The sequence below is a fragment of the Anabrus simplex genome, chromosome 6 (genome assembly GCF_040414725.1).
Source record: "Anabrus simplex isolate iqAnaSimp1 chromosome 6, ASM4041472v1, whole genome shotgun sequence".
Taxonomy (NCBI): domain Eukaryota; kingdom Metazoa; phylum Arthropoda; class Insecta; order Orthoptera; family Tettigoniidae; genus Anabrus; species Anabrus simplex.
Genome location: NC_090270.1, coordinates 246,419,567 through 246,432,777, shown reverse-complemented (window position 1 = coordinate 246,432,777; position 13,211 = coordinate 246,419,567). Strand labels below are relative to the sequence as shown.

Below are 13,211 nucleotides of genomic sequence, written 5' to 3'. Positions count from 1 at the left end.
TTGGCCACAAACAATTTAACTTTCCATGTAAACTTAAAAATACGAATTTTGACCAGTAAGGAACCTAGAATTTCTAATGGAGATGAATTAGCCGATACGTATTGAACAGGAGAAGAGACATAGTCAGGAAGTTTACAAACCGTTTTCAATTTAGAATACCATTCAGCCGAAATAATCGAACAAACACTTCCTGAATCTAAGAGAGCTGTTATAGGCTCGTTATTTAACTCAATCTTAAGAACAGGAATAGGTGCGGGGGTATCCGCCGCAATCCTAAGACATTCTTTAGGGCATTCAAAAGATGAATTTGAAGGCTGATCGTTCTCTGCATTTACAACCTGTTTACTAGGGGCTGAGTCTCGGGAAGATGGATTAGTCGACTCAGCCGAAGCCACTAGTCACTTTTTATTATTGGCATAGTTGGAATTTGCACCGGAAGTTGAGCAGGAGGGGGTGCTATTTGAGTTTGGGCAATTCTTGGCGATATGTGAGAAGGCCCCACACTTAAAACAGCCTTGTGATGACCCGGTTCCATTCCTTGTCCCACTTGACTTGATCAAAGGACACTTGTTGCGCAGATGGTCAGGCGACCCGCAAGCGTAACATTTACGGGGATTGACTGGTCGGCGAGGTGGAGGCCGAGTGTTACTAAAGGAAGGCGGGGGTTCTTTCGCGACACGCAAGGAATCGGCGTATCTAACTCCTTCCGCTGAGACGGTCCAATGCTTCAAGTTCAGAGAAACTTTGCGGGCACGCCGCGAAACACAAATATGACCTATAGGGTGGTGAAATTCCCTCGACAATAGCCTGTACAATCTGATCTTCAGGAAAATGAAGGGCAAACACCCTAGTGTAAAACTTAATGTCCTGTATGAAATCAGCCAAGTTTTCATCCAAGCGCTGAACACGATAATAGTACTTCTGAATAAGGGAGGACCTGGCCCTAGCCGGGATGAAATTAGCTAGCAAATGGGCATGGAAATCCTCAATAGATGATTGCTCGGCAATGGCTCTTACGATTTTATCTAAGAGAATACCAATAGCATACGGATAAATAATTTGCAAAATTTGACATGGAGAAAGAGAAAACACAAGGGCATGATCCTGAAATTCAACTAGAAATCTTAAAAATGAAATTACATCACTGGTGGTATTAACAGAAAACTTAGAAATGCCTCTGAGCAACATTGCCAATGGATGAGGCAAGCTGCTAAACCCAGGTGACATAGTAGGTAAAGGTTTCAATGGCAAGGAAGTTAATTCAGAACGGATGTTACTCAATGATGCACGACGTTCAGATTCGTTGTCCAATGGGGCAGGGATAGTTTGAGCAGCAACGGTTATCCTATTAACTTCTCCCTTGGGAGGCGCTTCCTCACTACCTGCATTCACTATGGTGGGTTGATCAGATTTGGGAGGAACTTCCCCAGTCAACAATAGAGTGACCTTACTAGATAATTCGGAAATATTTTCCAGGAGCGTACTAGCTTCCTTCCTCTGAACGTCATTCAGTTTTAGAGACAACAGATCGTTAACCCTATTCGAAAAGTGAAACAGCCTAGCTTGCACACGCTTAATTTGATTGGGAGAAGGATCATTTTCATAAAAAACTAACTACAGAAGCTAGCCCAGTAATATTCTCGACGATCGTGGAAAGAGAGTCGTCAATTTCTTTCTCTCCCAAATTGGGGATGGAAATGGGCAAATCTAGGGACTCTCTAAGCTTGTTAGTGTCTACTGCAACCGTGCCTCCAGATTGCACATTTCTGATAGTTAATTCATAGATCAACTCCTCTTTGCGCAAATAATTAAGATGGAGAACATCGCGAGGGCCTGGCATGATGACAGAACAATTTTGAAAAAGTCAAAAAATTCCAGCAACTGAGAAAATGGTTAGAGTTCGGATCAAAACAATGTGTAGCCGTCAAAAGGGGCTAAATTGAGACCCATTCAACCACGCTCTGCTACCACTTGTTACCGTGTTTTGTGGTAGTTATGCATGAAAGAAGGTGCTGGGTGGTGAATAGGTCTCAAGCTACTAAAGTGAAATTAATTTTAAAATTTAACAAGGTTATATTTTCTTTTCACAATTAGGTAACAACAAATAGAACAGGTACTTAGTAGCCGAAACACGATTGAAAAATACATTTACATAGGTACCCCATTTGGGGCTTCAAAAGTCAGAAACATAATTCTTGAGCAATGAGCCCAACCTTACAATGAACACCATACAACAAAGGGGCCGAAAACCCCCAAACATGCCAGAAACATTTGCTTCCAATTACACCCAAAAGCCTCCTTGAGGCAGAAACACAATTTTCAAGAAAGGGCAACTTCCCCCTAAAATACAAGCCTATCATAGGCCACTCCGAACTCCACCTTTAAGCTGTCCTCCAAGGACATATACACAGGGGTAAAATACCCAACCTACTGAGGTCTGTTAAATGACAAGAAGGTTAATGCATGACCTCTAAAATACAATTTGAGAGGAGGCGAACTTGCACTCCCAATACACTTTGCTTAAGACCTACTTGGCCCTAGGCCGTTAATACAAGGGCTAATCCCATACTAAAGAGGTGACTTAAGAAGAGAACAATTTGTTTTACGTTAATGAAGAATAGGTTGAGAAAACTAAGTTCACCTCACAACAATATGAGTGGGAGCTCGAGAGGGTTAGCACTCTCTATCCCAGTATGAAGCTTTAAAAGAGAATATATGAAAAGAGTAGTTACATTTTAGGAAAAGGTTACATGGTTGAACGCTTAGAACCCGCCCCGAAAGTTAAACTGCTGAGCTAGCAAAGAAAGAAGTTATAAATCGGCCATTACCTTGTTGTTGACTGCTGCCGAAGAAAGAGGCGCTTCCCGCCCCCTGCTATGTACTTAACACACTGAAAGATGGAACAGAAGTGGCCCGGAGACCCAAAAATCAGCAGTTTATATCCTCTCGCGGAAGGTTCTAGGTGTTAGGGGAAAGAAAACACCCTCCCACAAACTTTTTATTGGGTAGGACCCCGCAACCGATACAAGTTGGGGGAAGATACACCAGATTGGTCAGAAATTAATAGAAGAATTTCGGGATTGGATACATTCATAACAAGGGGAAGAAAAGGGGTAAATATTGCCAACTTAAACAATGACAGAAAGAAATTTAACAAAGAACAAACTCTTGAAATTAAATTTTCTCCAACAAAATAGTTCTTTGACTCCACGCTAGGGTGCACTATTGTTGATCTTCCGTAGTGTCCTCTAGGAGAGAAAGTTCACACTTCTTACTTCAGGCGAAACAAAAACACATAAAAAATGACACAGTTCAAAAACTCAAAATTTTCCACGTGGTGACATCTTCTGAGAAGGTAGCGAATTAATAGCGTATATAAGGTTCAGACTTCCTCCAGCAGAGGAGTTTCACCTGGCGCAATTTTTAAATTAGCGGCGTGGAGGTGTACCGCCCGGTACAATAATAATAATAATAATAATAATAATAATAATAATAATAATAATAATAATAATAATAATAATAATAATAATAATAATAATAATGTCAGAAACGTCGAAAAACCTCGCACTCTTTAACCATTTTAGGTATCGAGATGGGGCCATTTGTATTCAATGCCCTGACCCAGAAACCTAAAGACTTTTTGTGTCAGAACGTAAGTTCTGTATACTTTTTGTCGCATACTTTTTAAAAGTATCTTGAATTGGTAATAGGTCATTTGAAGAAAGCTAACTAAAGCGCGCCCTCTGTTGTCAACCGGTAGCGCAACCAAGCATCATGAGGGCCATGCCGACTGATGAAATATCCGGTATTTAGAAAGCAAATTCACGTGATTATGGGGTAACATGAGGTATTAGGGACATTCTTCAATCAGTATGACCGAGCTCGATAGCTGCAGTCGTTTAAGTGCGACCAGTATCCAGTATTCGGAAGATAGTAGGTTAGAACCCCACTGTCGGCAGCCCTGAAAATGGGTTTCCTATTTTCACACCAGGCAAATGCTGGGGCTGTACCTTAATTAAGGCCACGGCCGCTTCCTTCCCCACTCCTAGCCCTTCCCTGTCCCATCGTCGCCATAAGACCTATATGTGTCGGTGCGACGTAAAGCAACTAGCAATCAGTATGGTTTGAGCTGGACTTACAAGACGATAAAATTAGCAATCGTTTTACTTGAAGGAGCTAAGAAACAAAAAAAACACCCCAAAGCGATGTGAGTGAAATTTAACTAGAAGTTTCCTGCTAGGTCATAAATAACACCTTAGACATCTGTGAAAAATCCATCACTAAGGGGGTAAAATTAATGGGAAAATAGGAAAAGTGGACAATGTTTCGAAACGATATGTCGCGGGCTGCTATGGCTCTTGTTAGCGTTGATAGGTTCCAGGCTTCTATAATAATTAAATTTTATGCCACTAGAGAAGGAAACCATGGGCTGTTACTGCAGTTATCTCTTGAACTAAGGATGATGTTTCATTTTTTCTGATATGCAAAAGAAGAAAGCTTTATTAACAAAGAAACCTGTGAGAAGAACGGGTAATTGGGTTCGTAATTCATAAATGCAAACACGCTTTTTATACTACTACTACTACTAATTGTTTTCATTCTTCCCCTGAAGGGGGTGGTGGGCCTCCTAAACGGTGACGCCGTCTCTCAGGCCAGGAGATTTGTATCGGAGAAGGAGATGTGTGGAGAAGGTGGGAGAGTTGGCGCCCGTGGCCCATAGTAGGAAATGTCCCGGCATTGGCCTTAGTGCAGAAGAATAGAAAACCACGGGAAACCATTCCCAGGACAGCCGGCGGTGGGGACCAAACCCTCTCCGTCTTCCGAATACAGAGGCGTAGAGCCACGTTAGAGCTGTGGCCACTTGTGGACCAAGACCCACTCTGCATCCGCCAACGTTTTTTATTTTTATTTTTTATATCAAATTCTCACCGTTTTGAGAACTCTAACAAACAAGACCAACTAACACTTCTCACTCTGAACCACACCGAGAAGAAATGTTGCGCGTTTTACTGTATGTCTTCGGCTGAGGAGAAACCATTGATCTCCAAATCTTCCTTTTATCCCGAGTACGTCTGTGTCGAAGCGTTCTTCAAAGAATTTTCCATAAAACTCTCTTTTGCACAATCTGAAGCGCTGTTTGTTGTATTGACTACGGTGGTGTGACCTGGTGAGAAGAACAGAACATTTAAATCTACACATAAGTCGCTCAGGTGGCGTCAAATACAAAGACTATCGATAGGTGAGGTCACCCGATATGACTGTATAATTTCTTATTTGCCTGTGAATTACAGAACACCACGCACAAACAATGTTTATTTTTGTTACAGATCTTGAAATGGTATTGGCTTCTGCTCCGTTGTACGTCCCAGAGTTCAAGGCTGACCACCCGTTCCTCTTCCTGATCCTAGATGACACGACAGGAACAATTCTATTCATGGGAAGAGTGACGAATCCGAGCTAATTATACGGACCTGGATAGCGCCTGTTTCAGTAAACGTAACTTATAATTATTGTGTTTAAATCAGTTGTAATGAATAATTAACAGGCAATATCTGAAATGATCATGTTGTGGCTACTCTAACCACTACTCTTATACCTTCATATCTTCCACACAATATAAATGACATTTGTTTGAGCGCCAGTTGCTTTTTTAAGAAAAAGAACAAAATTCGGTAGAGCATACCTCTTATATCAATTATCTCAAGGCGTGAGGTGATAAACTCACATATCTGGCAATATACAGGGATATGGATCAGGACAATATTAAATTACTGTTGCATTTCCACAATTGAGGATTGTACATGGAACTGGAATCACTTATTATAATTAAAATAAAACTGAGTTTATGACTATAATTTACGTCACAATGAACAATCATTGACGTCTTTTAATTTAACAAAAAAATATATATATAGTGAGATTTGCGGTACTAATAAAAGGAAAATTTAATCTAAACAAAAAAAAAAGCTATTGGCATGAACTTGAAGTGAGATGTGATATCGCCGCTGATTACATTCTTCTTCATGTTATGAATGCATAACATGTCTGATGCTTTAATTACCTGATGTCTGCATACACCGCTGTTGAACTTTAAATTCTTGGAAAAAACTATGAGCTGAAGTCGGGAGCCATCTGCTGTTATCTTCTTATATAACAAGGAGTTGGCCTACATACCACGTACGCGTGTAGGGAGCTCCAATGTAATTACGTCCACTCAATATATTATAAGTAATTGACAATATTATTGAAACATCTTGTGAAGTCCATCCTCACAAGATGATGTTTCTTTATCAGCATAGTACCCGTCTCTGCTCGGATACAACCACCACTTGTAGACCTCCTCGATTATTACAAGACCTCTTGAAAACACAACTCTTAGCTCTGACCATCACTCTAAGACCACTTCTTCCATTTGATACATCTGACTGTTACATATGATCTGAACGATATGATCTGAATACCTCTCACCACCGTTGCATCGACTTTTATAACCTCGCGATGACGACTCATCTCCCTACTCTCTGTTCATCCCCTCCACTTCAACATATAGTAGCTGGCGAATACTGACACTTGGTCGCAATCACGTGCCCACGCACTGATGTCATCAGTCAAGTGTTGTCTAAGCGTGCCCAAGCGGATTGCAGATGACTAAGTTTCATGCGTCACCGGGAATTCTACTTGCACACAACATTCTCAGTTAAACATAGCCTCGATTGCAAAATACTATGCCAGCATATCTAGCCAGAGTTACAAGCCATAACATGACTATATGAAACCAACAAATCTCACTTACAGCAATACAGAATAATTACAAACAAATTTCACTTAACCTATGATTAAATACAATAATATGCGTGATGCCTAATTATTACAGTCTAAATGATGAGAAACAGAATATAAAATCTAATGAATCGGATTAATAATGATAATAATAATAATAATCATAATAAATACTGAATGGAATCTGTAACCCTGTTGTACGGTTACAATGTACACAATTCTCTGTTTACTATATCCTGATATCTCAGTGCATTTACATAGCTCCAATTGTGACCACAATAAATTACATCGTGTGGTAGACAGCTTCTCAGAACTCTACCAAACAGAACCAACAGAACCAACAACTTCACAGTCTGAACTACACCGAGAAGGAATCTTGCGCACTTTACTATATGACCTCGGCTGAGGAGAAATCATTGATCTCCAAATCTTCCTTTTATCTCGTGTACGATTGTGACTAAGCGCTTTCCAAAAAACTTCCCGTAGAACTCTCGTTCGCTCAACTTGAAGCTGTTTGTTGTTTCGATTACGGTGGTGTGATCTGGTGGGAAGAACAGAACACCTAAATTACGTACAAGTCACTCAGGTGGTGTCAAATTGATAGGCGAGATCACCCGATATGTCATTATTTCTTATTAGCCTATGAATTAGAAAACATCACTTACAAACAATGTTTCTTTTTGTTGCAGATCTTGAAATAGTAATGCATTCCGCTCCGTTGTACATCCCAGAGTTCAAGGCCGACCACCCGTTCCTCTTCCTGATCCTAGATGACACGACAGGAACAATTCTATTCATGGGAAGAGTGACGAATCCGAGCTAATTGACGGACCTGGATAGCACCGGTTTCAGTAAAATCCTTGTGTTTAAATTAGTTGTAATTATTAATTATCTATTTCCTCTATCCTGGTACCTCAGCGCATTTCTTACATGGCTCCCATTGTGACCACCATAGATTACATCGTGTGGCAGACAGCTTCTGATATCTCCAGAAGGAATCCTTGATATTGGTTCCTATTTGAAATGCAGGATAGTGCCTCTGTCATAAGGGCTCGTGCCTAGGTACACAAAACACATGAAGTTATTAGGAAACGACCACTCTGTTGTGCTGATCGTGGCTGGAGCGAGGTTGTAAGGGCAGGAGGGAGGAGGGAAATTCGTGCCTTTACTTGTATACGTGCTACAATTCAGCTACTACTACTAAAAGTTTTCATTCCATACTTTAATGAGGTACGGCGAGCCTCATAGAGTGTGACACCCTCTCTGAGGCAAGGAGACATTTTACGGTGATTTAAGATACGGAGGAGGTGAGAGGGGAGCTGCCGTGTCGTAGAAAAGGAACTGTCCGTATATTTGCCTTAGTGCAGGAGAATGGAAAAAACACCGAAAATAGGGATGGGTTCATTTAGTTCATTTGCTGCCGTTCGTCGTCTTGAGTTGTTCAAATGAACGAGGCAGGTCATGAGGTGATGATTTAGAAACAGCTCTCGTGGCACTTCGTTCCGAATCCCGCCGCCAGTCTAAGTGGAGAAATGGTATCTACGAGAGACGGAGAGACAGATAAGCTTTCTAATTTTCTACAACTCCCCCCCCCCACCACTTTTGAGAAGGTGATGTTCTGTTATGTGACCATTAACACGGTACGCCATTGGCCATACGCGAGAGAGCTTATTTTGTCATTCAAATGAACGAGGTAGTTCATTTGTGCTGTCTTCAAGGAAACAGCTCTCGCGGCACTTCGTTCAAATGAACGAGGTAGTTTATTATGAGCATCTTAGCAACAAGCACTAGCGGCGCGAGCTAGTACGTACATTTTGCAATAGATGGTGCTTGCTTCAGTCTTCGTCCTCTAACATGTTGTATGCTCGTGTGAACGACCCGTTCAAAATATTTGAACGAACTCGTACCATTTCAAATAAACGAGTCGTTCAAATGAACTAGTTAGTTCATGAACGATCCAACTCTAACCGAAAACCATTCCCAGGACAGCCTGCGGTTGGGACCAGCCCCAGCTGCAAGACTAGTAAAATTAGTCACTGTTGAGCCGAAGACCACTCTGCCAGGTGTACCATTCATGTACAGTAGAACACAAAATACAGACACATAGAATTTTCAAACAAGTCATAGTATGGTTAAATTATTGTATTTGGGCTTACTTCATTTGCTGGCAACGATTTCTTTCCAGCACAATCAGGCCATGAAGTATCGACAACAACGTTTGCTACGGATCTGCCACAAACATCCGTCGTTTCGTCCTCTGAAACCCATATTTTCTGTTTTTTGTTCTGCGTCTTTTATCTGGTTTAAGGTATTTTGGTAGCAAGGTCCTAAATAATATTGTCTTACAGTGGAGTAGACTCTCACACAATTTGATTACACATGTATGTTTCAATAATATATTATTTTCGACCTTCTGCCATGTACCCACATCATATGCCAGTTTTGATAAAATTCTTTTTGATTTTCTGGATCTGATTTTGATGTTGAATGTCCCACTTTATATGATTTAATATTTTCTTTATGTCTCTTGCTATTACATTATTTTGTAAAGAAGCGAGATGTAACTGTTCTTTTCGTCAAACTTTGCAAAATATGGTTTAACCTTTTATAATAAGTATTTCCTTGTGAAATGTTTTTATCGCAGAGAACATTTGTTGGGGGTCTGTAATTTCGGCAACACTCCCCTCCCCCGCACCTCCGCCCTTACTACCGTATATCACACAACAAACTTACTTGTTTACTCTCCTGAACTGAAGTACGTCTTGTGAGCCCATGAACCCAAACCACTCAAGGAGAAGAGGTTAATGCACATTGTTCTGAAATCATCCGTATTCACTAGCTTCTAGCCTTTCTCACGGGTCATGATGTCACTCTCCTCCGTGTATACCTGACGGAAATCGGGTAATGAAGTGATCTACGCAGGAGCCCTATTAATAAGCATAGCCACTTTTCTTTTCAATTCCAATTAAATGCATCCTGTTCTATATCGTTCGGAAATCCGATGGTGAATCATGATGCCACTGTCCTGAATATGGTTAACCACGCTGATAATTCCTCTTTCGTTTAGCTAAGGCTTCAGCTGGCGAACTATATTATATACAACTTAATATTTAAATACTACATAAATGCAGTTTTAGGAAGGTTCTCCGGAAGATTTATTGAATATGAATAATGATAAATAAACACATATCTGTAATTTTAGACAGGTATTTACTTGTACCTAGGATATGAACCTTAAGTCCTCAAGCCTCCACACACCCAGCTCGACAAAATTAATCATGATATACTTTTAAATAAAATAAATGAGTTTGGGTACTCTCATTCGGTGTTATCTTTCTTCTGTTCCTACCTGAGTGGAAGGAAACAATATGTGTCATATGGAAGTTGTAATTCTAAGGAAAACCCGGTAAAATCAGGAGTAATTCAAGGGCCTAATTTGGGATCGATAATACTGTATGTCTGACATTTATCGGTGACTTACCTGATCGAGTGAATTATTCTGATTGCCTACTATATGCTCTTGACTTGAAAGTATTGTAATCCATTTCAACCATTACCGACTATGAACATCTTCAGTTAGACCCGAATAATATAAGTGTCTGGACGATAAAACTAAATTATATCTAAATATTCCAAAATGTGTGCCTATTTCGTTCACCAGAAGTCAAGTACCCACCCTCTTCACTTTTAAGTTAGGGTACGATAACTTGAGAGCAGTAACAGACTATTATTAGACCGGGAGCTCGCTCTTGCTCCTCAGGTACAGAAGGTAGTCGCTGAAGCATGTAGAACTTGAGGATTTGTGATAATAAATGTGAAGCCATTCAAAAACATAATTACATGTATTCAGTTGTACAAGACCTTGGTCACCCCGAGCGTGGTGTGGAGCCTTAGGTGCAAAATGCATGTGTATCAACTTGGAAGGGTGCAAAAGAAATGCTTGAAAAATTTACATTTTGAAAGAACACCTTATTATCCACATATGGATTCGTATAAGGAACTTCTGATAAATTTAGAAATGGGAAGTTTAGAAGATCAAAGGCAGAAAGTTGCGGCAAAGTTCATTTTAAAAATAATAAATTCGCAAATTGACAATTCTGAGTTCTTTTCTCTCTTGAATTTTCACGTACCGTGTCCAAATTCAAGATTTAATTTAACATTTTAAAATAAAATAAAGTTGATCATCTGCCCATCAAAATTCATGACTTTACGGACTATGCAGTATCTATATCAGTGCGTTCAAGGAAAAGAATGCTCTTAATTTCAGTACAAACATGCCAATATTTGTAAAAGAATTCACGGCTAGTATTGACAGATAACACAGTTAAGATAAAACACTCTATGTACAGTATATCACACTAATAATAGGGTAGTTTGGATTAGATTAAATCGAGCTCGATAGTTGCAGTCGCTTAAGTGCGGCCAGTATCCAGTATTCGGGAGATAGTAGGTTCGAACCCCACTGTCGGCAGCCCTGAAAATGGTTTTCCGTGGTTTCCCATTTTCACACCAGGCAAATGCTGGGGCTGTACCTTAATTAAGGCCACGGCCGCTTCCTTCCTACTCCTAGCCCTTTCCTGCCCCATCGTCGCCGTAAGACCTATCTGTGTCGAAGCGACGTAAAACAACTAGCAAAAAAATGGATTAGATTAATTATATTAGCTTAGTTTAGATTTAATTACGTTAGGCTACGTAATAATTATATGTAAATTTATTTCGTATCACTAAGAATGCTGCTGTGATTGGAATTAAAATCCTATAGTGAGCAATAAATTAAAATTATTTAAAAGCAACATCTCTCATAGCCAAGGAGTCAATGAAGAGGTGCACTTTGGAAGTGTTGAGTGAGGAGTTTCTCGTTGCTTTCCTCACCGAATCAGAAGGTGCTGTTACATATATGTGTAGCAGTCCTCACCGAATCAACTAAATGAAAAACACTTTCCTACTCTTCATCACAGGGAGTGGCTGAGTTGAGAACTAGCTACACTACCCTTCGTCGAAGGAACAACCACTTAGCACGTGCATGATTACACTTTTGTCCATCCCTCACATTGTCTCCCAGATTTTGAGGTACGTATTTGGGCATGAGTCTTCCTGTCAATGTCCATGAGCTATTTTCGTGTAAAACCAACCGTAAGAAAGATACATCGAGTTTTATTCTTTATGTCCCCTCTGAATAACCCCCTCCTGGTGAATTCTTTATCCTTCTCGACCAGGTTTCATTAAAATCTGCTTATTCATTTTCTCGTGATGCTGTAAAGAAATTATATCAGGTGAAATAATGCTCGATCAAATAAAAAATGGTGTTTTGTAATGCTTTTTTCAATAGTGATAATAATAACGTAGGTATTTGAATATTCAATTCCAGGTCTTCCCCTAAACTACCATTTCACCCAGCGTACATAAAATTATTGTAGTGCCTTATTCCCCAAATTTACATACCGAGTTTCATTAAATTCTGTTCACCCATTTTCTCGTGGCTCGGCGTAGATGCGACATAGTAACAGTCTAAATTCATGAATATCTCTGTTATCATAGTCGGTCCGGTTAAACTCTATAAGACATAAATGATATAAAATCTTATTCTATATAACTTTAGTTATGTAGTATTTATCTATAGGACCACTAATAATATATATTTGTGAATTAAATTGTAGGCCTTCCCCAAAACTACCATTTCACTTATCCAGAATAAATATAGTTAAAGCCTAAATTGTAGCACCTTACTCCACGACTTAACATACCGATTTTCATTAAATTCTGTTCACTCGTTCTCTCGTGATAAGCGTTCAGACAGACAGACAGACAGACAGACAGACAGACAGACAGACAGACAGACAGACAGACAGACAGACAGACAGACAGACAGACAGACAGACAGACAGACAGACAGACAGACAGACAGACATTACGAAAAACAAAAAAATGCGTTTCCTTGTTACTGTAGACACGACCGATACAGAAATGTCTTTCTTTTTTAATTCTGAACAATGTGCAGATAAACTGTTAATTTATATATATCTTGTATATAAATAAAATCGTAATGTGTCTGCACATTGACTATTTTGGCGAAATTTCCGTACAGTTATCCGTTTCAGGTGTAATAATGACCATCTGAATATTGTTTAGCTTTGGTTTTCGGAGACGCCGAGGTTCCGGAATTTTTGACTCGCAGGAGTTCTTTTACGTGCCAGTAAATCTACCGACACGAGGCTGACGTATTTGAATACCTTCAAATACCACCGAACTGAGCCAGAATCGAACCTGCCAACTTGAGCTCAGAAGAAAGCACTCAACCGCCAGAGCTAATCAGCCTGGCACACATATCATGGAAGGATAGATATACCGTGCGCAAGCATTGTGCAACACCATGACATCTTCTTCTGCCGTTCAGATACAGCAACTAACCCCAGGTCATCCCTCACCATGGC

The 13,211-nt window shown here is 40.0% G+C and overlaps 1 protein-coding gene across 12 annotated transcripts in view; it reads left to right on the top strand.

Moving 5' to 3' along the window:
- The window catches only part of LOC136876394 (ipis-1), a 121,488-nt gene that overhangs the window by 87,022 nt on the left and 21,255 nt on the right, over positions 1-13,211 (top strand). For 3 of the 12 annotated variants that reach the window (XM_067150330.2, XM_067150327.2, XM_067150328.2), the window contains exon 8: positions 7,470-7,631. The exons of 5 other annotated variants lie outside the window; for them this stretch is intronic. In XM_067150330.2, coding sequence (XP_067006431.2) covers positions 7,470-7,603 — 134 coding nt within the window. In that variant the 3' untranslated portion in view covers positions 7,604-7,631. Of the gene's footprint in view, positions 1-5,327; positions 5,497-7,469; positions 7,632-13,211 lie in introns of those variants that run through there. 4 more of the 12 variants (XM_067150323.2, XM_067150322.2, XM_067150321.2 and 1 more) reach the window with 3 other exon arrangements.